Below are 26,460 nucleotides of genomic sequence, written 5' to 3'. Positions count from 1 at the left end.
AGGAGAATATGGAGAAACAAAGAAGCATGGATCGGAGAGAAACAGAACAACAGAATACAGGAGTGTGGAGAACAATTGGAGATAGGATGGTGAGTCAGGGAGAAGGGCAGAAGATTTTTTTAGATATCAAATGTGAATGTGAGATTGACAGAGATATGGAAGGGTAAAAGACAAAGGCGGCATATGAACATGGAAGAAGAAACGATTAAGGAGTGAAGGATGAGGAGAGAAAAAGTGGAGGAGAGGAATGGTGAAGACAGAGAGGAAAGAGAAGGAAAGAAGGACAGTGGGGGAGTAGTAAGGAAATAGGTAGAGGTAGTAAGGAAAAAGGTAGAGGGGAGCGAAGAGGTTGTAGAAGGTGATTAATGAAGAAGAATCACAGTGGGAGGAGACAGTTGAGGGAAGTGGAATGACATACACAGCAGATGAATGTAGAACAGGAGGGAAAGGAAGGAGGAAAACTCAAAAAGAGTCAAAGGTCAAGGAACAGAAGAAACAAGGAGAGGACGCAACAACAGGGATATACAAGGGAGACAAAGGAGACACATATAGACACAGAGACAAGGACAACAGGAAACAAGAGTGGAGTTTGTATTAGAGGACATACAAAAGCATTAAAACTAGTGCCAATTGTGGTGCAGTTTTATGCTAATTAATCGACTTCATCCAATAGAAATGTCTTAAATAGTCAAACTCAACTATCTGCAGAAATATTGAGTAATAATGAGTAATTTTTTCTTTAATTCTAAATTTTGGATGAACTATTGTTTTATAACAAGAAGAATGCAGGGGAATGACCGAACCAATTATATTGTAAAAGCCTTGTTTACTGCACGCCATCACTGAGATAGTCTGAAAAGGTGGGTCTTCGTCTACTTTAAAATGAGTGTTTGTGGCAATAGTTATAAGAGAAATGCTTAATTGCCTTTCAAGTGTCTAGGAATAAATCTCCTCTCAGTAATAGATTAAGAAGTCGGGAGCATTTATCCATGGTCTATATATATATATATATATATATATATATATATATATATATATATATATATATATATATATATATATATAGAATGCTACTGAGTTGGTTTGTACCTAAACTCATAAGGGATGTTACGAACACATTGTTGAATCTTAGGAATGAATCTTAGGCAGGTAAACATTATAAAGCAGCCACATTGGTGGTTTGGTTTTGTACATTTTCCATATGTTGAATTAGTTTGTTTAATTTTGCAAAGGACTTTATGAATTGCTTCTGATAGCCTCATGCTTCAAACTTAAACTTCAAATCTTAAGACGAAGCCTACTGCACCATGGTCCCCACTGTAAAGCTCAAGGAAAACATGCACAAAAGACAAGAATTTCAGTGTATTTAATTATTGTTTTGGCTGTATATTTTGCCTGAAATATGGAACCAGTCTGGATATAGTTTAAACCAGCTGAGTACTTGTATCTTATTCAGATGAGTCAACATTTTCTTTGGGCCAATCAGTATCATGAATGAAGGGATGTTGGATTATCTTCGTGTTTTTAATGTGTATAAATATTTTATCATCTCTTACAAGCATGTTTGATAAGGGCATTTCGAATCTGTAAATAGATCACACAGTGTGTCATGTGTTGTTTGTCATGTCAATCTGTGTGGGGGTGGCAACATAGAAAATAGAATCCCTTATTAATTAATCATATAATCTCAGTATGTGGGCAGTGAAAACATACTCCTGACACCTCAGAAGATTAGGAGAGAAAACAATGTGCCGTGTGAAACATCTGTACATAACAAAGGAGCTGTTCATCACAACATTCACATAATAACAGCTATGACTCAATATTAATGAGGAAAGGCGGGCCATTCTTAAGAAAGCAAATTAAAAAAATATTTAAGTCATTTCACAGACATGTCCCAAAGCTCTCTGCTTTGTTTTTGTTTATCTTGCCATATGCTGCAGACACTTGGGAGTGATTTTACAACACAACAGGCGATCATGTGGAAGCGAATTTGATTTGTTGATTTTAATTTGCTGCCTTGTGTGTGTGAGGCATTCTGCAACTTTGATTTTGAAAAGTGCTCAATAAATCAGGTTTATTAGTTTATTATGATGTGTTCATTCTTTCAGCTATCAATCAGATTTTTACAGGTATCAGTTTGGAGATTTATTGCTCAGGTCTTGAAAGTATGATGACATTTAATTTATTACTAATGCAAAGGATTATGACAATTTTTCCCCTTCTGCTACAATCCACGGTAAGTGTTGTCCAAATCACAGTTAAACATAATTTGCAAATAAATAGATCAGACTGTACTATCATTATAAATCTACAGAAGTAACATTGACGGATACATTTGAAACATTAACTAGCTGTCTATTTTAGTATAACATTTAGTTTGGGGACAAATTTGACAGTGGACTTCATTTTGTATTTATTGTTTAATAAGAGTATCTGTTACTTATTTCAAATTAGGGATGGGTTAGCCTTAATAAAATCTGTTTGTCCCAAATTTCATTAGAAAACAAAACAATACTAACATCTGAAAAATCCACAACAAAGAGAATGAGTCATCATAGCATTTATATTGAACATTCATAGCACTCACAAATAAAAACAGGGGCAAAGTGATATGAAAGGAATGATTTCAATCAAAGTTACATAGAGGCCATTCAGTATTGATGCCTTTGGCAAGTTTTGACTCCACTGAACAACATAAAAGTGAGTCAAACTATTGAGTACAGCAAAGATAATGATTGCATGACCATGTGCCGGGCCCTGCCCAAGGTTTTAAAACATTATCAAAGAGTCAGTTTTTCATTCTATTGATGATGATCCTGTCATGGTTTATTGATTGATTGCTTTTGTTATATATTTTGTCACATGAGTTACTGCAGGAAGCTCTAAAGATCTGATTTCTCTTGGACAGCGGTATTAGGCAGCATGAATAGCATTACCATAAAGATATGGAAAGAATGAAAAACATCCAGTCTGTTTGGTAGTTCAGGAAAAGCATTATTTCCATCAAACCTTCGAGCCAAACTACCAAAGACACATTTTGTTTTTTCCCAGAAAATTTTAAGCATCCAACACTGAAGTTTCTACATTTTGGTATTTTTTTTATGCACAGATTTGTGCCTTTTCTGCATCTATATTTGGTGTCAGTTTCTAAAATCTTTTTAAAAATGTCCTGCTAATTTCATATTGTTTCTTTTTCTTTTTTGGTGGGTGGAGGGCAGAAAAGCATGTTATAAATTTTGTAGGAGACATGTACCCTGCGGCAAAATCTACGCTTATGGATGACCACTGAAGTACTTAGGAAGCTGTTTGAACTTTTTGGTGCAGCGGCAGTTTATCACAGTAACTGACCGGTAGACTACAACTATAGCTATAAGTGAATAATAACTGTTTGTTTTTTTAAACTTCACCAATTAGCTACACACAGTAAGATACCATCTATTCATGTCTTTGTTTTTACACTGAGGTTAGTTTACAGCTGAAATACTTGCTTAGGTGGTCACTAACATAAGAGTGTTGTGTGCCCAATAGATGTTTGTGTGCTACACATTACTTGGCTGCAGATCTCAAGGGGTGTTAACTTTTAATGAGGTCAAATTTAGTCCTAATTTAGTCAGTTTTTGTTGGCATGATTTTTGACAACTGATTTGTGGTCTGTTTTTCATGAGACACAAATTACTTATACAACAAAAATATACTTTTGCTCCATCTAACTGATAACATCACCACCTAGGTGTCTTATCTAGACTGTGCCTTGACTCAATTTTAATCACGTCATTTTCTGTAATCCTACATTTATCTTTCATTGTGTGCTAATTTGTGTGTCAGCATGGTTTGAGTGACTTTACCTGGCTCTGGAGAGCTTGCTGCTGGTAGAGGGACAGCCTGGCCTTGGTGTGCTCATCTGTGGTGGGGCTGAGGGGCTTGGGGTCTGACATGGACCTCTGGGTGCTCTTGATGGGTCGGGGCACAGACGGGTGTCTCTGGGGGGACTCGGCTGTGTAGGACTTTTGTTGAGGTGTGACATGGGCTTTGTTCAGTCTCTCGCTGGACAGAGATGTCTCCAGCAGGCGGTGAGGGGACACCGGAGAGACAGGGGAATAGAGGACTTGTGGGGATTTGGGGGCTGTCTGCTGCTGCCGGATGATGCTGGAGATGGATTCATTGTGAAGATGATTGTGAGGCTGGTAATTTATGTCGAGTGGGTCGGGGCGGCGGCGTTCAAATTTGGCTGCGTTGGCTGCAATGTGCTGCTGTTGGCGCTGCTGGGTCAAGAGATCGACAGAACCAGATTGTTGCGTTCCCGTACTGGTGGAGGAAGAATATGGACTGACCGTGGTTGGCACACTGAGCTGAGGGGCTACAACACCCTGTGACTGGGCTTCTGGGTCAGTCTGGCATGCCAGAGACTGTCCTTTCTGGGTGCGCTCAGGTCCGGAGATGTAGTGAACAATCTCTACTTTGTTCGGGTCTGGTACTGTCACATGGATTGCAGGTGAGACTCTACCTAGATGCTCCACTTCTGTCTGGCAGGACATTTCCCTGATGGTCTGGATGGCGATACTGGAGGATACCATCTTAGAAGTGTCGGTCTTGGTGTCAGTGGCTGTGGTTGACGAAGTGGCACTGCTGCCAGTGGTGGCACTGGATTCAGCATGCCGGGAGAAACGGGAACGTCTTCGGCGGACCGGGTGCTCCGTCTCAGCTTTGTCCTCATCATCATCTGTCTGGACAGAGCAGTCAACACTGCGACCACGCCTTCTGGTACGGTGACGCATCATGTATCTGGTGATGGAGAGAAGACAATAAGGTATGATTTCTTTTGAAAACATGGGGGGAAAAGGCAATGACCAACTGAGCAAGAAATGTCCCACAAACTGCTAGAAATTAAGAGGTGACAAGAAAATTACTTAAAAATTAGTCTTAAGAAAGTGGGGAGGATTTTTAGAAAATTATGCAAAAAACCCTATTTTTTCTTTAGATTTTTGCTTATTTTCTGGCAATGTATTGTTAAATTTCTCATTGCTTTCCATCCATGTTTGGAAGGAAATCAAACCAATTGGATTTAAAAAGGGTTAAACAAAATTGCACTCTGTATTATAATGTGCTAACACCAAAACTTCACCTCAGACAACAAGTCTTAGTTTGAACATTTTCTGGTACTGGATGTTGTATCACCTTTTTGTTTTGCACAATGCTTTATGCCTTTAAAACTGTGAAATTGTTTATAATTATTCATTAAGCCTGCATCTAAATCTCAGCTTGTGCTTTGTTTTTTGATCACAAAAAGATGTATCAGAGTAATCCTTGCCTAATACACACACACACACACACACACACACACACACACATCTACCTCTCCTCTCCGTCTTCATCATCTGTCTGCACACAGCTGTCCACGATCCTGCGGGGGGAGCCATAAAACACCACGCTGTCTCCGTCCAAGCTGTCCCTGCTCAGCCTAGTCATGGAGCTGTGTTTCCTGATGTTGCTCCTGGTCTCCATCATGTGCTCCTCCTGGCTCCGCAGACACATCTCTGACGAGGAGTTAGGGAGGGAACGCGAGCTCATCTGAGAGTCGTTGTAGGGGTGCAGGGGTTGTCCGCTCATATCCATCTTAAGAAAAAAGAGAAGAATATTCAGTTGACAGTAGAGAAATCATTTTGAGAAAGCACTTCTAAATTCTTTTGCACACTGAATTGCTTTAACAGACAAACTTTTGCCAGCCCATTGAACTCATGACTTTTTAGAATAAATATGCTGGCAAAAATAACCTTTGGGGATCAACTATGCTGTAGAAAATACACTGTAGAACAGGGATACATTAACTTGCTTTACTTGAGGGCCACTTTTGCAAAATAACAGTCGCAGCAGCCCCAAATGTTCCTAGGTTTTCAAGACATTTCTAGGATTTTAGGACATTTCGATGATTTCAGGACATTTCTAGGAATTTAGGATGTTTCTAGGAATTAAGTTTGTTTCAAGGAATTACGTTTGTTTCTAGGATATGTGATTTAGGAGATTTCTCGAATTTTAGGGCATTTGTAGGTTTTCAGGACATTTCTAGGATTTTAGGACAGAAAGGGTGTAGGTGTAGGTGGCACGTTTTTGATAAACAAGCTCTATTTTGATGCTGTTTTATGCACTTTGGCACCTTATCATACTAAAAGTACAAAAACAATCCCCAGTGTGAATGACATTTTTTTTTTAAATTGTGAATTAAGAAATGGTTGGCGGGCCACCTGGCACCTTATCAGGGGCTAGATTTGGCCAGCGGGCCGTGAGTTGAGTATTACTGCTGTAGAATAAAGGGAAGCCGTGTCAGGTATGTAAGTCCATGCCAGGGGTCAGAAAAGCTGTAAATATTATTATGCTTAAATGTGTAAATATGCTTCTTCTTTACTCTCTGTGACCTAAAATTTTCTGCCACTGCTGCTCAAGAGCTGAGGCCCTCAACATCAATGCAAGAGTATTTTACAACAGTTGTGAGCCATCTGCTGGTGTTCGTTATTCCCCTTACCTGTATGCTCTGAGCTGCAGCTGTTTTTTGTCTCTTCTGCTCTACAAGCTGCTGCTGGAGCTGCTGCTGTAAGGACTGGATCTGGTCTAGCTGGGACTTCTGCTGGGCCAACTGCTCTCTTTGGAGAACTAGTTGTTTCTCGCGTTCATGTTGCTGCTGCTGAAGAACCTAAAAAGTGTTGGTGGAAAGGGGAAAAGACAGAAGCACATGTCGGCAAAAACACAGAGAGAGGACAAGACAAGAACAGTATGAAGAAGCAAAGCATGACAGGGGTGAGAGTGGGTGGTTGAGAAGAGAAAAAAATGTATGATGGAAAAAAAGAGAATATAAAAGAAAATAAGGGAAACAGAGAGAGAGAGAGTGAGAGACAGAGACAATAAAGACAGAAGAGGACAAGGTTGTTGACTTTTGGCACATCCGGTTGTAAAAAAGATGACCAAAGACACCTGACATTGACTGTGACATGGAATATTCTTGTGCTGATGGATTAGTTTTCAAAATGGTTTCAAGTTAGTCAAACTTCTATATATTGCAAAAACGAAGAATGGAAGTGCAACATAAATGAAGTGCAGCATGTAGCCTGCTGGTTATTGCTGTTGCCAGTCATACAATGCTCATAAGAAAATATGTAAGGCATTTTCTTTGTTGCATAAATGACAGGCTAGTGCAAATAAGGAGTTAGGGGCTTTTGCTCATTCTGTAGGATATGAGATGCATATTATACATTCCATCTCTAGTTCATTCTCATCAAAGAAGGCTTCCACACCTGTTTAACTGAGTTAACTTGAAAGATTTTCAACTGCTTGTTCTATCAAAAAAGAAGAAAATTTTCATGTTAGCCCTTCTGGTATCTGTTAAATCATCTGCACAATGCTATTAGGACCTGAGAAAAGTGGTATATTCAAATGTTTCTTGCAATTGATTGTTAGACAAATACAACCCAACGGTATCCATTTTCTTTTGCATATAAAGCAAACCAACAAATGGAACATGAAACCAAAATCTGAGCATCATCAATTTCTATCACACATACAGTACATAATACAGGCATGTTCATGCACACTTCATATACAGGAGATGTCCGGTAGAGTGAACTTTATAGCATGCAGACTATATCTTTTAAGGCTGGCTGGATGCAAACATTTTTTTTTAAACAAAAAAGCCACCAACCATTACATTAAATAACATTTTCTCTGTCAATGACATTTTAACAAAGTCTTCTAAAGAGAAATGTAATGGTCTCATTGGCAAAAGAAAACAAACCCTTTAATAAAACTGTCAGATTGTTGCATGTACTTTTTGTTGGAATAAATAGGAGGCATGCATTGAAATACATGCATATACTGTATACCATGTAGAATTAGTTTTTTGGATTATGTTTGGGAAAAATGGACTGTATCTTGCAAGTTATTTTACTGGTTGCACATATAAGATGTGTAATTGAAAGCACAAAACAATATAAATTATATAAAAGGCTAATAATGCAATAACATATACCACAAATAAGACCACCACAAAAACAGCAAAACACAAACCAATATTCATAGCAAAACCAACAACCACAATACATCAAACAAGACACCACTGATCAAACTCTGCATTCTGCCTCCTGTTTCTCCCTCTACCTGTTCCTTGATGTTCTGCAGCTCATGTAACTCTCTCTGCACCAGCATCTGCTCCTTCTCCCTGTGCAGCTTCAGCTCAATCCTTTCTCGTTCCAGCTCTTCCTGCAGGCGCAGTTGCCGGAGTTTTTCCAGCTCAACCCGCTCCCTCTCCATCTGCAGAAGCTGCTCCTGCTGCCGATGCAGCCTCTCTGCCTCGGTTTCACCCTCCTTGTGTATGGCACCTGGTGGAGGGAAGGGAGGAAGACCCCCTGCAATGGGTAAACCACTTGTAGGGGCAGCAGGGCCGAGTGGAGGTTGGGTGTAGCCGTGAGTGTGTGAAGGAGCTGAGGGTGGGTATGCATGGGCAGCTGGAGGAGGCTGTTGTGGCTGTTGAGCAGTTGTCACTTGTTGCTGTTGTTGTTGTTGCTGTTGTTGAGTGTTAAGGTGGGCCTGGGACAGGTTTATTGGCTGCTGCTGTGGCTCCATTGGCATAACAACTGTCCCTTGCACTGAGGTGACCTCTGCTGAAGAGGATGCACCTTTACCGAGGTAAACTGGTTCATCCTGGACCGTGGAACTAGTAGTTGTCATGGGAATAGACACTGGGGCACCTGCTGGTGCGGAACTTGTTGCAGCACCAGCAGTTGTGGCAGTAGTTGATGTTGTCTGGAGTAGGCCTGGTGCTGGGTAACGGACTGGAGCTTGTCCAGTGAAGGGTATTCTGGGGCTCATTGGTAGTCTGCTAAGACTGGACAGGGGCACAGGTGTCATGTTAGCAGAGGGATATGGCCTGTAGACCCCCCTCAGTAATGGACGAAGAACAGAGGCAGGCTGAGTTGTGATGGGAAGTGTAGAAGCGATAGGAGTCTGAATAGTGGAGTAGATCATCCCATCAGAGGACCTAATAGCAGCAGGGTACATGGCTCTGAGGCTGGCCTGCCTGGCATTGATAAGGTTGGTTAGAGCTTGACTGTGGGAAATCGGCTTCCCATCTAGTCCAAAGAGGAGGTTTTGTCTCATGCTGAGACCTGCTGCAAGTCTGGAGGCTGCAGGTCCGGTTGCTCTCCCCAAACTACCAAACTGCATCAAGTCTGGGTTGCTTCCATATCGATCCATGGAATTGAGTGCTGCACACATCCGACTGATCTCCCTGGCAGTTGTAGCACTGTATTGAGCCAAGTTAGCTTCTTGGAAGCCAGCAATGTCACGAGCAGAGTAGCCATAGTCTGAACTGATGTTAGACAAGGAATTATATCTCCTGATAGGCAAAGTTTGTGCCGTGATGTCTCCTCCATGCCGTAAATCTGTATAGGAGCCATACTGCATTCCAATATACCCTCCATAACCCTGTTTCATAGCAGTAAGATCCATAGCAAGTTCTCCTGACGGTTGGATGTGTGGTTCTAGTTTAGAGCGGTAGGACTGTAGCCCAGCTTCAGCTAAGTTTGTATCAGACATTGAAGGCTGCAGCCTACCTGGGAAAGGTAATGTGTAGGCCTTACGTTCATCCACTGAATATTCATGGTACCCTCCAGGTTGTCTTTCTTGGTCAGATTCATAGGTGAGAGGTGGGGCAGATGGAGGCCTGATTCCCTCTTTCTCACCACCAACACAGCTTCCACCAAATGGAAGCCGATAAACAACGTCACAGCAAGCTGGTTGGTTGTCAGATTTAATTTGGCCTCCAGTCAGATCCATAGCATCCTGTCCTTCTTCAACCTTCACCAACTGAGTCACTGCCCTGGCTTGCTCTGGTCCTCCATCAATTTGTACTACCATGCTATGAGGTGATTTACCTCCTGATATCATACCAGGAGGACTGAGCTTCCCTTTCAGCTCTACCGGACCAGTGCCATACAACTCAGGGTTAATGACTGGTGATACAGCACTGACCACAGCTGAGGCAGCACTAGTCTGACTGACTAGCAAGTCTTTTTTCAGCAAAGGTGAGATCTGTCCAGTAAGGTTGTACCTGGCCAAAGCAGATGCCTGTTGCTGCTGCTGTTGCATCTGATGGTGCTGCTGCAACTGCTGTTCAAGGAGTTGTTGTTGCTTCTGCAGCTTCTCTTGCTGTATTTGTAGCTCTTTCTGTTGGATACTAAGGTCTTCCAGTTTGGCATCAATTTTTGGTATTGCTGGGTCAATTGGAGGGGAAATTGGTTTGTTCTGAGAAAGGCACACTGCCGAACCCATGCCCTGACCTAAATCCACTCGGTTTTGATGGGGATCACCATAGACTGTTGGCTGTTTGGGCTGGGTCATGAACATGGAAGCAGCCACAGTGACACTTACAGTGGTTGGTGTGGTGATCTCCTGTGTGTTCAAGTTCATAATCAATGGCTGAACAATCGTTGAATGTCTGCTACCCTCTGGTCCACCATGGTATTTCCTGCTTTCAGTGGCCAAGGAGGTGAGATCCATTCCCTGGTCAGTCATTATAATAGGAGTTGGCTTGGTGGCTGTTCTGAGATCCACAACACTTCCACCTTGGATCATATGGCCTTGCTCTACCCTAGAAGTTCCTGGGACTGTAGATATTCGACAAAGGGAGATATTGTCCATTGACATGGACCCTCTGGTGTACATGCTGGCTGTGGTGACCATACTTGTTCCCACATTTACTTTCTCCACTCTTTGTGTTCGGTAGAAGCTTCGTGTAGGAGACTGTTGGTAAGGTGGCGTGTCTGGAGGGCTTCCACATGGGGAGTAATTATCAAATGTTGACTGGCGGCTAAATCGGGTAGGTGAAGACAAGGGAGAAGTAGCAGTATTGACTGTCGTAGGCCTAGCTGGGCTTGCAGGTGGGGAGTATGGTGCATCCTGGGAAGACTGCTGACGATAGAGCCGTGGGGAAACGGATCGATGTGCTGTTTGGGTTCCCTGAGCCGTCACTGGAGATGTAGGCCCAGAGCCTGCTGACTCTGACATTCGTAAGGCTGAACTGAAAGTCTGTGTAGAGAACTCAGCTGTATTCCTTCTGGAAGGTGAACGAGTGGGGCTCTGTGGTGGTGGCGATGGAGAAAGAGGAGGACTGGTGCTCCTGTAATAAGTAGTATACTTGGGAGAACGTGGCTCAATAATTCTCTCAGTGGAAGATGTTGAGCTGTCTCGCACATGGACTCCCCTGCTCTCACCTATCCTTCTTGTGATCACTTCTCTTTGACTGTAGGCCTGGGTAATCTCTGCAATCTTGCTGCATACACTTGACACTGTAGCTGAAGATGTGGCAGGACTTGATGTGTGACGACCATATACTCCAGACTGAGTAGATGTCATGGTGTGACTTGAACTAGTCTGAGAAATAGTCACCGCATCTCTGGCATAAACTCCATATGCTGCAATTGTGGTGGCAGCCACTGTTGGAGTTATTCCATTCTTTCCTGCTTGGCTTTTGATCCTGTCTTTGTGTCCATCCTTTGCAGAGAAGTGTTGTGTTACTCGAACATCAGGAATCCGCCCTCCAGTCTCGGCAAAGGAGACAGGAGCTGAGATCTGTGTGGGGCTGGTCCCTGGAGTTAGTAGAGCATTGCTTTGCTCCAGTAGCTTAGCAAAGGCTGAGCCTGTGTCTAGGAGCTGTTTGTCGGGGTAGGAACTCTCAATCTCAATCTCTACTTGCTCATCTGTGGCCTGCTGCATTTTGGTGATGTTCTGAGATGTTTGTCGGATCTCTTCATAAATATCCGTTTCTGTCTCTGCCGCCTCATTGTCATATCCTGTTTGATCATCATATTCATATTCGTCGTCATAACCTTGCCCATTGACATCCTCTTCGTAGTACTGCCCATGTCTTCCATGTTGCTGCTGCTGTTGTTGTTTTTGTTGTTTCTGAAGCATCTCTGCCTTCCTCATCATCTCCTCATAAACCTCCTCAGCACTCTTTAATGGTTTGGAAGTTGAAGATGGTGCTGTGGTTGTAGTTGTAGTTGATGATTTCTCTATTGGTGAGTAGAGAGACATAAAGGTAGGCAGGTTGTATTCGCTGCCTGACTTGTAAAGTTTGGACTCGTATCCTTCAGCCTCTGAGTCAAGACTCTGAGGGGAGTATTCAGAAGCAGAGGAACGATGAAGCTCCTCCATCTCGGCAGCTTGTCTCAGCTCCTCTGTTGGAGAAGCATCTTCAATGGGTGAGAGATTACTTGGTGGTGTCTTGGACCTCTCTCTGCGCCTCTGAGCCCTCAGCTCCTCCTTATCCCTCTTGGTCTTTCGTGCTGTGCTCCTTATTCTCTGTTGTTCCACCTCCCTCATCTTCTCCTGCTCTCTCAAAAGTTCTTCTTCCTCTCTCAGCTCATCCTCCTCAGAAGAGTCTTCAATGGTGGGAAGGAGAGGGCCATGGGAGCGGTGGCGTGCTTTCCTCTGCTGCTTGGCCTCTTCTAGCCTTTGCCTCCTGCTGGGGCTACTGTCACTGTCCTCCTCCATTGATGAGATGGAAGTAGGCGACTGGCCAGAGCCGTAAGAGGATGAAGTGGCTGGCAGAGTGGAGGAGTAGTCACCTCGAGAACGCTCCTCTGGAGATCCTGTCAGGCTCTCCATCTCTAGCTCTGGTTCTCGATCAAGGCTCAAGTCATTTTCATTGCCCAGCTCCATGTCTCGGCTGTAGCTATTGGTGTTATTGAGTTCAATGGTTTTAAAGCGCCGTAAGCCTCCTTGAGATGCCATTAGATCTTCCTCACCCTCCTCCACTGAGCCTTTATAGACGTCGGTAGAGCTCTTAGTTTCCTCCTCAAAACTGCTGGAGTGGTGCTGAAGACGTCTTTTCTCTTTACCTGAGTCAGAGATGATATGTTTATGGTGGCTTTTCTTGGGTTTCTGGTAGCCATATCCTTCGTCTTCCTCGTCTTCCTCTTCCTCCATTTCCTCTTCCTCCTCCTCCTCTTCTTCCTCCTCATTTTCTTCATCAGCACTCATCTCCATTATTTGTCTCCTCATGAATTCCTCATCTGTCATCTCGGTGGGCTCAGCCTCTTTTTCTTTCTTTTTCTTCTCCTTCTTTTCCTCCTTTCCGTCCTTCCGTTTACCCTCCCAGTCTCCTGCATCCTCTTCCTCCTCCAGTATATCCTCTAGTTCCTCGTCAGAGTCATATGCATCCGGTGGGATTGACAGGGAGCGTGGGCGCTGCTTTCCTCTGTCATCCAAGTCTCTGTCTCTGTGCTTCCTTCCCCTTCTGTCCGGCTTCTCTTCAGAGAGGCTCTTCTCCAGCAAAGGCCTCATAGAGCTCTCTAGTTTGGTGATTTCAGACGGGCTTGGTGGGGAACCTCGCCCACTGATCCCCCTCTCACTCAGCTTCATCTCCTCTTCTTGGATAAGACCTGTTATTTCACTGTGGGAGCTGGAGATGCCATCAGAGGAGTAACCGGTGTCACTGAGGCTCTGTGGGCTGCGTGACAAGTCATGGGTGCTGTTTTTTGTATCCTAAAGAGAGAAGAAGAAAGACAGAAGAATGTATTAGATTTGGGGAAGCTAGGGTTTTCAATTTAAGTCATAATGTATGCAAAGTGTGAGAATGTGTTGATGCTGGATCAGCACATCAATATGCATTCAATTTAAGCCCACATATATTAAGATTGTTTTATATAGAATTAATGGGTTCTGTCCAATTTTTAATTTTAATCTAAGAATGAATGTATTTTTTTTATTGCAGATTGAAGTGACATAATTCACCAGTGCCTTTACAATACTGGACCAATTAAAAATTTGTCAGAACACAGGATATTTGCAAAGTGCTAAATTTTCAAATATATCATTGTTACGTTTGAACGGGTATGCTAACACTGTAGTCTGTAGCTTTGAATAAAAAGGTATTGTAAATATGTCATTGGACTGCATTCTGGTCCCCACATTTCAAGAAAGTGATGACCCTTAAAACTCTACACCTAAAAATATCTTGATAAATTCAAACTGCAGTGAATTTTGTCAAAAGTCATTAAATAGCTTTTTCAGACATTCACGGATATTTGGCCATTTAATAGGTTTTTAACAGCATATGATTAATGCCACTTATCCATTATTTTTTGGAACATTAGCTATCACGTAATGAAGTGTTATAAATATACTTTACTCTAAACAAGAATGCATGAAAGTAGGGCTCCCTTCATCAGGTTTGAAAGTTTGGAAGTCTTTAAAAAACATCTCTTGCTACATGGTTATAAGATTAGTCTTTATGGAATTTAGTAACAATATCTGACTTGCTTCATATGAATCCTAAACTCCCATTACAGAAATTACATTTAATTCTACAAGACTTCTATTGAAAGCTCATATGTAGGTCAAAATTGAATGCTAGAATTTATGTCATAAAAAAGGTTGCTAAATTGCACAAAGAAGAAAGAAAAAGTGACAGGTCTGAGATAAGACAGAACATGTAGGAGAATAGGCTTGACGTTGTCTTTGATTGTCACCATGGATGTAGAATTGTACAGGAAAACACTTAACAGTTGGGTGTAATAATTTGCCTTTCCTATTTCCAAAACTGAATAAACCGTATTGAACATATGATCTTCTAACAACTATAACAGCCCTTTGAACAAAATCTTCAATAATAACTTTTTTAATTACAATGTAGTTACAATTCAAATATGTAATAAAGAATTATGCAACAATATAACTTCATCAAAATTATCCAGAGTATGGTGGGATTTTATCTAAAAGTACATGACAGCATTGAGATAAATTACATACTTATACAGTTATCATAATGTGGCTTATAGTTATTTGATTTGTAAACAATTTTTGAGCCATTGATGAAAAGAGGTTAGTTAAACTGTGTTTTTTAGGAGTGAGAAAATTTGTTTTTTGATGATGAGTGATTGTGGAAGTTAACACAGAAACTACTCAAAACTCATTCATCAATGGCTCTGTCTCAGATATTTGTTAATAACATGCCAAATCATAATCTCAAAGGGACTAACCTGGTGAATGAAAAGGGGATGGAGGACAGAATACAAGATTGATAAAAATGCTAAAAAAAAAAAAATTCTAAAAACTTCTTACAGTGGTTACAAAAACTTCAGAGGAGACTTTACTTTTAGCTCTGTGCACTTTAAATTCCTAACAGCGCCCTAGATGAGGAGGGTCTGCTCTGCTTTTGAAAAGGCCCAAAGCAGCCAGTCTTTATAAATATTTCAGCAGGAGCGATGGCTGCCACTGAGTAAGAAAAAGCATTATTTCACTCTCTCTGTTTCTCTCTCACTCCCTCTCCCCAAGGTAGTCCATGAATGCTGCCACTTGCAGCCTCAGCACTCTGTGAGGAGGGAATCAATGACATGCTTTCCAACAGCCACGGACATCCAGCACCACAGGAGAAAGTAATTGGTTCAATTTACAATTTTAAATAACAAGGCTCCATAGAAAATGCCATTAAATAACACAGTTATATTTTGTGATGTAAAATACCGTAAAATACCCAGAGTTAGGCATACAAGGTAATAATCCTTTTCACTTTGTAGTATACTAAAAGAAAATATGGGCTGGGCTGTGATCATCCAACTGTATTCACATAAAATATAGAGACATTTTTACAAATACAGACATTTTGTACAAGAAGTGCAATTAAAATAAAACAGGCTTTAAATAAAAAGGAGTTCAAGAGTCAACTCTGGGTAATTATGGAAGCAAGAAATGCAAAAACATTGGAACTTAAATTTTCTTTTTTTAAAGAAAAGATAATTTAAACAGAGCATGGCAAAAATATAAACAGGGCAAATACAATATACAATACAATACATCTAGAAATTTGGTCATTAAACCCCAAACCATCCCATCCCATTGTAGATACATGGAGGCTCTCAGTACCACTATAAACCTCGAGGCTTCTCACTTGTCATTGTAATTACTATTTGATGTTTTATGCAAAGGAAAAAAGTTTTATCTAAAGGAAAATGAAACAAATAAACTAGGCAAACTGGCAAGAGGACGTGGAATTGCAATTGTGTTTTGCCTTTTATTTCAGTTTAAGATGAAAACAACTTTAAAGTATTTCATAGATCAGTGACCATTTACAAAATCTGACTATTTGTAATCGTAATAATTTGTAATTATAGCAGCATGCAGCAGTCGTGAAACATGCAAGAAAGATCTAAAATATTCATAACAAAATTAAGGGAAATTTGTGTTGTAATTCTCTACACTTCATAGAAATTGTTACTTTCTGACTGACTACTTATTTCCTGTAGTTTGCCAGAAGAAAGAAGAGTCCAGCAAACTCTTAAAAATGGAGTTTGATTTGGTGTTGCATTTACTTACTGTGTTCAGAAAAAAAACAGTGATAGTTTGTCAACCTAATACCTAATGTAATCTCACTGATCTGTTCAAAGTGACCTTTATGAACCTTTAAAAGTGCTTATCTGAGCGAACATGTCATGACACGTATGTAATAGAAACTATATTCACATTAACATAAATGGCCTCAAGTTGCCACTCTTATTCATTTACTTACATCTGGAGTCTAAACACAGCATTCAAAACCTTGCAGGAAACGTTGGGGGAAATCTAACAAGGCAACACACAGCTGGTCGATGGCAGGATCCATGGTGATTACACTGATATTGTTTTCATTAACTTTGTCTTGGCTGGATTTTTGGAGGTCCAATATGGGCAAATTCCTGTAGACTGCACATATCTGTTGCTGAACAAGAGCTCCCTTTAAGCTCATTAGGGGGACGGAAAAACTGCATGAATGCGAAGCAGGGCCACGGTGAAACAGCCATGCATACTCACATAACTTAACTTATATACATGCTTTTAAAGTTAAAAGGGTCAGACACCAATAGCTATTTTGGTACATAAGCCTGTATGTTACACTCTAGTTTCCAGAGAAAATTTACTGCAAATCAGCTTGAGGGGACAGTTCGCACAAAAATCCAAAACATATTCATGACATAAACATAAACATACTCTTATATTTAGAGATATTGATCAGTCCAGATTGTTTTTGTGTGAGTTGTGTTGGAGATATTGGCCACATAGATGTCTGCCTTCTCTCCAATATGATGGGATTAAATGGCACTCGGCTTGTTGTGCACAAAGTACCTAAAAATACATCATTGAACAATGCCCACCAAAAGGAAGCGTGGATCTTCTCATGGACAAGACGATCGTGACTTAATGTTAGCAAATTCAGTGGTGTTTGGTGAGCTAGCTGTAGATAAACACTTCCTTCTGAGCAGTGATACGGTTAGCGGGTGTTGTTTGGTAGAATGAAAATAGTTCCTGAATGGAATTGCACATGACAAGATCTGTGGATTATCTTGAGTTACACACTGTTGATTTTTTTCAGGTATTTTGTGACAAAACGAGCATCGCAAGGTGAGTTCAACCTAATTCCATTATATTGGAGAAGGCAGGCATCTCTGCGGCTGATATCTCTAACACTCAAACCAAAACAATACAGATTGGTAAACATCACTGCAGGTGAGAAGAAAAATATTTATTTTTGATTTTGGGCTGACCTATCACTTTATTTATTTATTTTTTTGTATTGGTATATTACTTTGTCTTGTTTATTTGGGTCACTTTGCACAAGCTCTGAAACCATTTTACAAGCAGAACCAATTCTTGGTTCTTTTCCAAAGTGTAACATACAGAGTTGTACACCAAACTAAAGCAATAAAAAAGGAAAAATCAGACTTACATCATAGTGCCTGGACTTCTTGATTTCCTTGATTGGTGTGATCTGCTCTCCTTTCTTCTGGGATGGTTTGGTGTCTTTGGCAGTTTGGTTCTCAGGCTCAATTTTGGGCTTCTCCTCTGTGGGTTTTGTAGGTTTCTGGGTGTCTGTGGTTGATACTGGTGGCATAGCTGGTGTTGTGGTCTTGGTGTCAGTCGGTTGTTTGGCAGCAGTGGGTGCAAATGGTGCGCTGCCCCCAGTTCCTGCCTGCCCTTTCTGCATTTGTGGCTGTCCTGGCCTGGGCCCCTGCTGACTGGTGGGTTTGTGGAGAGGGCTCTGCTGACTGGTTGGCACCTGGTGACGGGGCGAGCCCATTGGCTGGTGCTTGGGAGATGAATGAGGAACAGGAAGTGGAGGTTCGTCTAGACCGCCTCCAGACATCAGCCGCTGGGTCTGGCAGTTGAGACATAACCACTCTTTTTTCTGAAACACAGAGGGGACAACAAGCAAACACGGTTAGTGACAACCAGCTTGTTTTTCACAACAGTGCAGCAATGTTTTGTTATTGTGTTGTCAGTATCAGGGTTTACCACATATTCATGTATTTGTGGCAGGCCCCCAAGATCAAAACATTTGCTGCCACAAATTGATTTTCTATTTTTGGAGCTGGACCATTCATTGGGAGAACTGTTGGTATATATATACTGTGCGATTTTGCATTGAACCACACTGTCAGAATGCAGAGAGTACTCTGGGCACAGATGGAGCAGCAGATCCCAGGTGCAGCGAAAGTAAACTTGAACGGTAATTGCGCTGGATCTAAAAGTTTGCTTTCACTTCCTATGCAGCAGCTGCTCCTCTTATCCGTAAATCTGATTAGTTATGACTACATCGAGAGATCAATTATCCTCCCTGTGAGTCAAACTCCTCAAACTGCTGCTGAGGGAAAAAAGAACCCATGACGAACTCCACCTGTGCTGCATTCACAGACCTGCCAAAATGTCTGTATTCCAGAGGGAACACAGGTCAGTTACCGCTGCGCATAGATTGAACTTCTGTGGGAAACACTGACAACAATGTGGCAGACAAACACACCCTGATTGTATTATAGTTTCTCAAATTCCAAAATCTTCCTTCAAGCTCATTGTTAATGCTTTGAAAAGGCTGACTTGATGTTTCAAAGCATCAGTGAAATGTGAAGGGAAAGGCACTACTGGGCGCAATAACAAAATCAGGTGTATGTTCATAAAACTATGACAAAAAGAGCCCTATGTGGATTATGTGACAATGGGACCCTCGGCACAGATATGCAAAAGCCCAACCACCTCTCATACATAAAAGTAAAACACATAGACTTTGCGGTGTTCAGCTCTTTCATGGTTTTGTGTGTCTTTGAGAACATTTTGTGTCTTTTTTGGTCATTTTGTCACTTTGTGGCACTCTGTGCCTTGTAGGCTTGCTCGGTAATTCAACAATATTAATTACTAATAAAGTGATATTTTGAATGAAATGTCACTGGCTTGTATACCAGGTCTGTAAAAAAAAGTTTGGTTATTATTGCTCAACAGCAGGAACTGAAAAAGTGAGTAGGTTCCAGGTAAGTGTGTTTTTGTGTGTGAGTGTGACTTAAACACAATTTAACCCTCTGTCTTTCTGCAACTACTCCTCGACTTAATTATGTGTTCCTTGTTTACCACCTCCGGTTAAATAAGTCTAACGGTGTACTGCGCTGATTAATATTCCTTAATATTGAATATGTCGATTCCAGTTAAACAGCAGACTGCAGAGACAGACGCACACACACACTTATGCACAAAGTCTTCACACTCTGGAAATCTTATTTCCAGACAGAGCTGTCAGAGCTGCAGCAGGCTAAGCTAAGCTGGCGTACAATTCTAAAAAGCCAAGTCATACTGACAGCTATACCCTATTTTCATCACATCGGCTCCACTCACCTCTCACACTGTGAGGCAGACTGATGAACAATTAGACTACACAGACACACACACAAACAAACAAACACACACACACACACACACACACACACACACACACACGCACGCACTTTACATTATCTAAATTTTACCATACTTATTTTTAACTGGCTAATGTGAATACATTGTTATGGTCTTTCTAGAAAAAAAAACTCAATAAAAAAACAAAAAAAGCATTTAAACAAAAGAGGCAGAAGAGAACCAACTCACTGTGAACATCGATAGCCGCTATGACTGAAAAGACCGGGTGAATGTCAGTATCCCACCCAAAGTTTGATTGACAGATGATCACTGAGAAGTGCCACCATAAAAGCCATTATGGCAAGTTCAATGACATAGTGCCAGAAAAAAAAAGTTATTGGCCTTTCTTTAATTCATATTATGTTAAACACTAATAAACACATTTCGCCAACTAGCATTTATCTCTTCTAATCTCCTGCTATTCAATATTAATTATCTCTCCAGTACTGACACCTTCTGTTTAACTGATGCTGTTTTGGACTGAAGAGCGGCCATATTAATCATGTTATGAATAACTGACAGATGCAGCCCTCCCTACAGAACACTTATCTGCTGTCTCTGTTCTTTTCCACCCACTCATCAAATCCTCTCCTCACAAAACTCACCAAACCTAAACCCCTCTCTCCTCATCTTTTCTATCTCCTCTCTCTGTCAAGCCCCCTTAATCTCTCTCTTTCTCTGAATAACTTTCAGACTTTATCTTTTATTAGGTGTCATACAAAAGATTCCACCATGACTAATGACTAATTTCTAAGGAAAATTAGAGTAATGACAAATGTACACAAGTGGTGAAAATCAATTATGGTGTTAACAAATTAGTGATCATTTCAGTGATCAAATGAGATACTAAAGCTAAAAGCTTAATGCTTTACTTCAACACTATTGCATTATTAAAGCCACTACAAAAAACACAAACTCTTTCTGAGCATTTCTCTCACACCAAAATGATCAAAATGATTCAGCATTACAACTACAAAGAACTACTTACTTGGAACAAATGCTCAATCAAAGTTAGGTGCAGACAAAACTTCATTTGAATGTGCTGAGCTTTCTGAGCAAGAGGGATGTAAGACATGATGGAAAAAAGTCAACATCTGAGATTCTAGAAGCAGCAAATGCCCGTGTCCTTTAATTAATAAAATATCTGATGATAAATTTTCTGTTGCCTAACTCCCTGATTAATTAACTGGACATCCTGAATATTGTGACCTTTAAATCTTACAGATCAATGTAAATACTTACACATACACGTTTGTCTCCCCTGGCCTGAGGTAGTACAGAATTTGTGTATGTTTGTGTGTGTGTGTGTGTGTGTGTGTATGTGCGTGTGTAGGTGCATCCTCTCAAGCAGCACACTGTACAGTAGTAGCCTCTGAGACTGTTGAATCATTTTTAAGCTCTGAAGTGAACTCATTCACTCGTTTTCCTAGAGCTAGTACATTCAGTCCTACAGATCACATCACGTGTGCCTGTGTTCAGCGTGTGTGTGTGTGTGTGTGTGAGTGTGTGTGTGTGCTGTCCTGCAGAGTAGCCCGTCGCTGCACCACTTAACCTACATAGCACAAACAATCTGGCCTTTTCTCCTCCTGTCAATAACGCTCACTAAAAAGCTCCATCAGTTCTAATTCTGGATTCAGACTCTTTCACTCTTTCTTTCTAAGTGTCTGTCCTTTCAAAATTTATTTAGTGTCAAAACATATTGTTCTGTAGTATAGTTTTCCCCTCGGGCTCTCTATTTTTTTCATGTTCCATTTCTTTTCACCTCGTTTTCCTTATCTGTTCTTTTCCGTTCACTCCCTTTTTTCATTTTTCCTTCATCTCTTTATACATTACATAAAAGAAAATGCAATGGACCCATTTTTTATTAATTGCATACCATATCTCTACCGCCACTGGATTTGATTTATGACAAATCTGTGTAAATAACTCACCACTGTGTTCAACCCCTATTTTATCTCTTGCCTAAAGAAAGGCTTCACAATTAGTCATTAATTAGGGAGAAGTATTTGTCATATTTGGCCCTAAAGGAAACTGCATCCTCTGTAGGGAATGTTTAGCATTGCCTTATTTTCCCTCTCTGTCCCTTTTTATGTCCCTGCGTATATACTACTACAAATACCATGTGTGTGTGTAGATTGTGTTGGGCCTTTAAACATCATGTCATGATTTGAAAGACTCACTTAAACCCCTATCCAGATTCTGATAGACCTGGGTTACGCCAAAAGAAGATACTTCCTAAACTTAAATCACATAGTTAGTGAGGAAAACAAAAAATATAATATTATATAAATATTTTTTACTAATTCACTTTTGTATTCCATTGTTGGATTACAGCATGCAAATCATTACAAAATACTCTAAAACACAACCAAATCGGCATTTTAAAAAATATGTTAGCATTATATGTTTCTTCAAACCATCGATCCATTACATTTGCACATTATCATGTAGCATATAATGACACTTTATGTTTCAATAACTCAGTGGTAAATGCATGGTTAAGTTTAGGCACAAAACATTAGGTTATGGTTTGAAAAAAAGATCATGTTTTGGCTTAAATTACCAGATTTTGGGGCTCAGTACCCACTGGAAACAGCATTGTCTGAAAACAACAGCTTTCTGTGGCATGATCCTGGATGGAAACAGAATGATGTCCCTGTTAAAACCAACCATTTTTCGTGCTGCTATCCCACTGACAGGTCGCTACAAAGCACCAAGGTTCAAAGTCTAAAAAACTGCTGGAAAAACACTTATTTGGAGCCCAAAAGGCCAATGGAAACACACCAACAGGTCTCTAACATTCAACCGTTTCTGTTGTTTGTTGGTTTGCAGCTTGGCAAGCAGCTTGGTTGGTTAAACACCATCCACCGTCCCCTCCACTGATGATGACAAAGTCAGCTTCTGTATGTCACATTATAAATGTTAATATGATATGTATGATTTATTGGTTTGCAGAAACATACAATGCCAACATTTTCTTCTGGCAAATGGGCTTTCATACAATGGTTTTGTATGATGTGTTTTTTCAGCCCATCCACCACATCCCAAGGCACACTTTTTCACTCTTTATACTACATGATCTGATTTTCTCCTGGACTCTCTTTATATGACAGAGGACAGCCTGCAGCACACAGGTTGCTTAATCACAGCCTACTAGCTCACGGTTACATATTATACACTAATCATATTGCATTACTGTTTGCAGGTATAAGTACTAACAGTGAATGAGAACAGCCTAAGCTATGACAACCTCACCAAACCTCAGCACTCCCACCACTTAATATACTGAGTACTTCTCTTGCACCAAAGTGTCTCTGCTTCTCTCAACTTCAGTTCCCTTCCAGTCTGACTCATTCTCATCCTTTTTTCTACATGTTTTACTTTTCACACATTTGCACCTGCAGATTCTCTCTTTTCTCTCTTCACTACAAGATCGTTAAACTTCCATCTTCCTCTCAGTTCTCACCCTCCTTCTCTCCTCTCTCCCTGTCACCCTCCGTCTCCTTTTCTCTCCCTCCGACAGAGGAAGGGCTATTTTTACCCAGAATGCCACTGTTCTGCTCGAGCGCACCCTTCCCTAGCGCTGGCTGCTGCTTTAGGCTGCACTCTACTGCACCACACATACACTCATAGCATACTCACACACACACACACACACACACACACACACACACGCAGTCACACAGTTCACATCAATGTAAAATGGAGGAGGCCTGTGTAGCTGAAGGCTAACCAGAAGGAAAGAGAGATGACAAGCAGAAGGAGGAAGAGGAGGAGGGGATGGGGAGAACAGGAGTCCACTGGGCGGAGGAGAGGAGAAATGGGGGAAGTGAGTGACACCATACGTGCACATGAATGCGTGCACACAGACAGTTATTCAGCTCAGCCTCTAGTAATGTGGCTCCCTGCTGTGTCTGATGTAACTGACTTGAAGAGAGGGCAGAGGAGAGAAGGGGCGGTCAGGGAAAGAAGGAGAACCAGGGGAGTAGGAGTGAGGTGGACAGGTGATGATGGTGATGTTTTTGTGTATGCAGTAAACACATATATGTCTACTATACTTTGGAGGAAATGTAACTGCTGCCTGTATCCGTGTGTACATGTAAAATAGAGAAGAAAATGACAATGTCATCTTCTTAATTCATGTATGCCCATTGTTGCGCTGTGTAATGAGCATGTGCCAGAAAGAAAACCAGCAATGACTGACTACCATTTTGTTTACATTTTGTAAGCACTGCTTGGTCTGGACAGCTTTACATCTTAAATTAGTATTGCTTCACCACTAGGGCTGGACCTTAAAGGTATTAAGTACCAATATGCAGCTCCCTACAGCACTACTTCAGGCGTCTGCTGTCTGCAAAAAAACGGCTGTTTTGGAACACTCCCAATCGAATCGTTTTCTTCGACAATTGACATAACCTTTATCACCACCTACTCAGAAAATGAACTACTTTCATCCGAAGTAATTATTTCTATGAAAAGTTAATATCTCAAAACTGATGTGGTAATAGCTTATTGGAGTAATGCAGAATGCAAACCCTTCAATGTGAAGCGAATATGTCACGTCACCACTACATACAAGTACTAACAACAAGCCATGGCTGCACAACGTACTTCCCTGAATGACACAAAGGCATGCATCATCTTCATCATTGTCAGCCATGACAACCTCACCGTAAATCAACTTAATATGAAACTTTCCCCCAGCAATATCTCTTAACCCCCAGGGTCAAACACACTGATGAGCCAATCAGGGGGCAGACAGGTTATGATTGATGGCTGACTGAACCCATTAGTTCATGTCAAAATGCAGCTACAGCATCTGCTGAGTTGTGCATTTCCCCTGAAAATAAAGCAGACTGCCAAAGTACAGCAGAGCTCACTCATGAAAGAATGTGTAATGATACTGAACACACAGGTTACAACGCACTGTAACATAGTTTCCTAAAACAGCTTGTAAAATCACATCACCCTGCATAGAGAAAAAATCATTTAAAATATATAATATCCAAATATCTTTAGAAAGTATTATTCTTACCCACCAATTACTGAGCAGAATTATATATAATTTCCTAAAAACATAGCTATTGTGACTGTCTTCCATTTTCCATAGCTGCATCCTGATTTCCTGACTTGTTAATTATTTTTACACCAATATACTTGAACTCAAACGATATTGTGTGAGTTTTGGGGTAGGTTTCACCGCTCCATGCTCAGGTTGCATCAGTTGACGTACGTGAGGAGACTCTAACATGACGACAAAAAGCAGATTTCATAGGGAGCTCTCCCACATAAACTCTTATGTCATCTTAGTTCCTTCCCTCCTAAGCTCTGCTTCTCCTCACACTTCACTTTTTCTCCCTACTTTTTGTCTTATGGGATACATTTTGAATTTTTGGCGGCATTTTCTCTCTGCTCTCTTCTATTTCTTGCCAACTTATTCCTCGCTCTCTGCCTGCTGTCCGTCATGAATGTTTTGTGTGTTTGGAAACAATGCACTCAAAATGGATGTCAGAAAAGAGAGGAGAGGAGTAAAAACATAAAGAAAGAGTGCAATAAACCAACAATGTGATAAACAAATATCCACAAGGTGAAATAAACTGTGATTTTTATTTATTATCATTATTAGTATCAATGCAGTGGTGAAAAATATGTACTACATTTAGTTAAGTCTACTCTACATTTTAGAGGACAATATTAAACTTTTTTGTTTGTACATTAAATAGGCTATAGTTACCTCTGACTCTGGAGATTTTACCTTAACAAAGGCATGATAAGCCTTTGTACAATGTATTGTCAGATATCTATCTGGCCTTACAAAAACAATGTGTGTAGTCGGGGGCCCTTGTATTCAGTCTATTATACTGATATGTATACTAATCTATGACTGAGCGTGTCTGCTAATCGATTACTGAGTGTGTCTGCTGTTCAAATATTTATATATTTGATAAGTGCTTTTTAATTGCCTGTCCTCTTATGTTACTTGCACCTGATCATATATAGCAATAATAATTTTGTTGTATATTCTATGTACAATGACAATAAAGGCATTCTATTCAATTCTGTTCATTAGTTGGTAGCAAAATCTGTCTTCTTAACTCATGGTGTTATTACAATTACTGTTGGATACCCAACAATGTAAGTCTATTGAATATTTTACAAAGAAGAAGTAAAACTTAGAGAAACACCCCGAAAAAGAGGGATTTTTGTCCCTCATTAACATCTCCCCACCCCCTCAGATTTATCTTGTGACCCTTTCGAGGGGGCCAGGCCCTTAGGTAAGGAACCACTGAATAAACTGCAAGTTATAAAGTAGATGAAACCATCTCCTCAAGCATCTAAAGCTGCAAAATGTTACTTACACAAAAGAAACTGGTCAGGTAAGCATTTTGGGATTGAACAATTTTAAAGGTCTAGTCAAAATCTGATGTTACATCAGTTTAATTAATTATACCTGAAAATAAATAATCTTACTGCTGACCATTTTATGTAGGATTTTATTCTGCTTGGTTTGTAGTTTTCTTCCTTTTTAGATCCTAAAATACTCATTTCTCTCCTGCCTTCTGGGTAGACCTTTATTTTAATACGCTGTAGAGCTTAAACCTCAAGATATCTGCCAAGGCTGCACAGTTACAAAGTTACAGTTCAAAAACATGATAACAAATCATGTTTCAGGAGTCTGGTTTCTTCATTAACCCTATAACGCTATTTGCATCATGTCTG

General features: G+C 40.7%; 1 protein-coding gene across 8 annotated transcripts in view; it reads right to left on the bottom strand.

The window, feature by feature from the left end:
- The window catches only part of bsna (bassoon presynaptic cytomatrix protein a), a 190,744-nt gene that overhangs the window by 29,711 nt on the left and 134,573 nt on the right, over positions 1–26,460 (bottom strand). For 6 of the 8 annotated variants that reach the window (XM_088082414.1, XM_088082415.1, XM_088082417.1 and 3 more), the window contains exons 4-9: positions 17,750–18,208; positions 8,146–13,533; positions 7,287–7,328; positions 6,521–6,688; positions 5,357–5,616; positions 3,849–4,785 (exon numbers count right to left, since the gene is read on the bottom strand). In XM_088082414.1, coding sequence (XP_087938540.1) covers positions 3,849–4,785; positions 5,357–5,616; positions 6,521–6,688; positions 7,287–7,328; positions 8,146–13,533; positions 17,750–18,208 — 7,254 coding nt within the window. The remainder of the gene's footprint in view (positions 1–3,848; positions 4,786–5,356; positions 5,617–6,520; positions 6,689–7,286; positions 7,329–8,145; positions 13,534–17,749; positions 18,209–26,460) is intronic. The other 2 variants (XM_088082416.1, XM_088082419.1) reach the window with 1 other exon arrangement.

The sequence above is a fragment of the Plectropomus leopardus genome, chromosome 9 (assembly GCF_026936395.1).
Source record: "Plectropomus leopardus strain MGB_pleo_1.0 chromosome 9, ASM2693639v1, whole genome shotgun sequence".
In the NCBI taxonomy this organism is placed as follows: Eukaryota; Metazoa; Chordata; class Actinopteri; order Perciformes; family Serranidae; genus Plectropomus; species Plectropomus leopardus.
The sequence above is the reverse complement of the archived record's forward strand: the minus strand, read 5'-3'. Positions and strand labels throughout refer to the sequence as shown.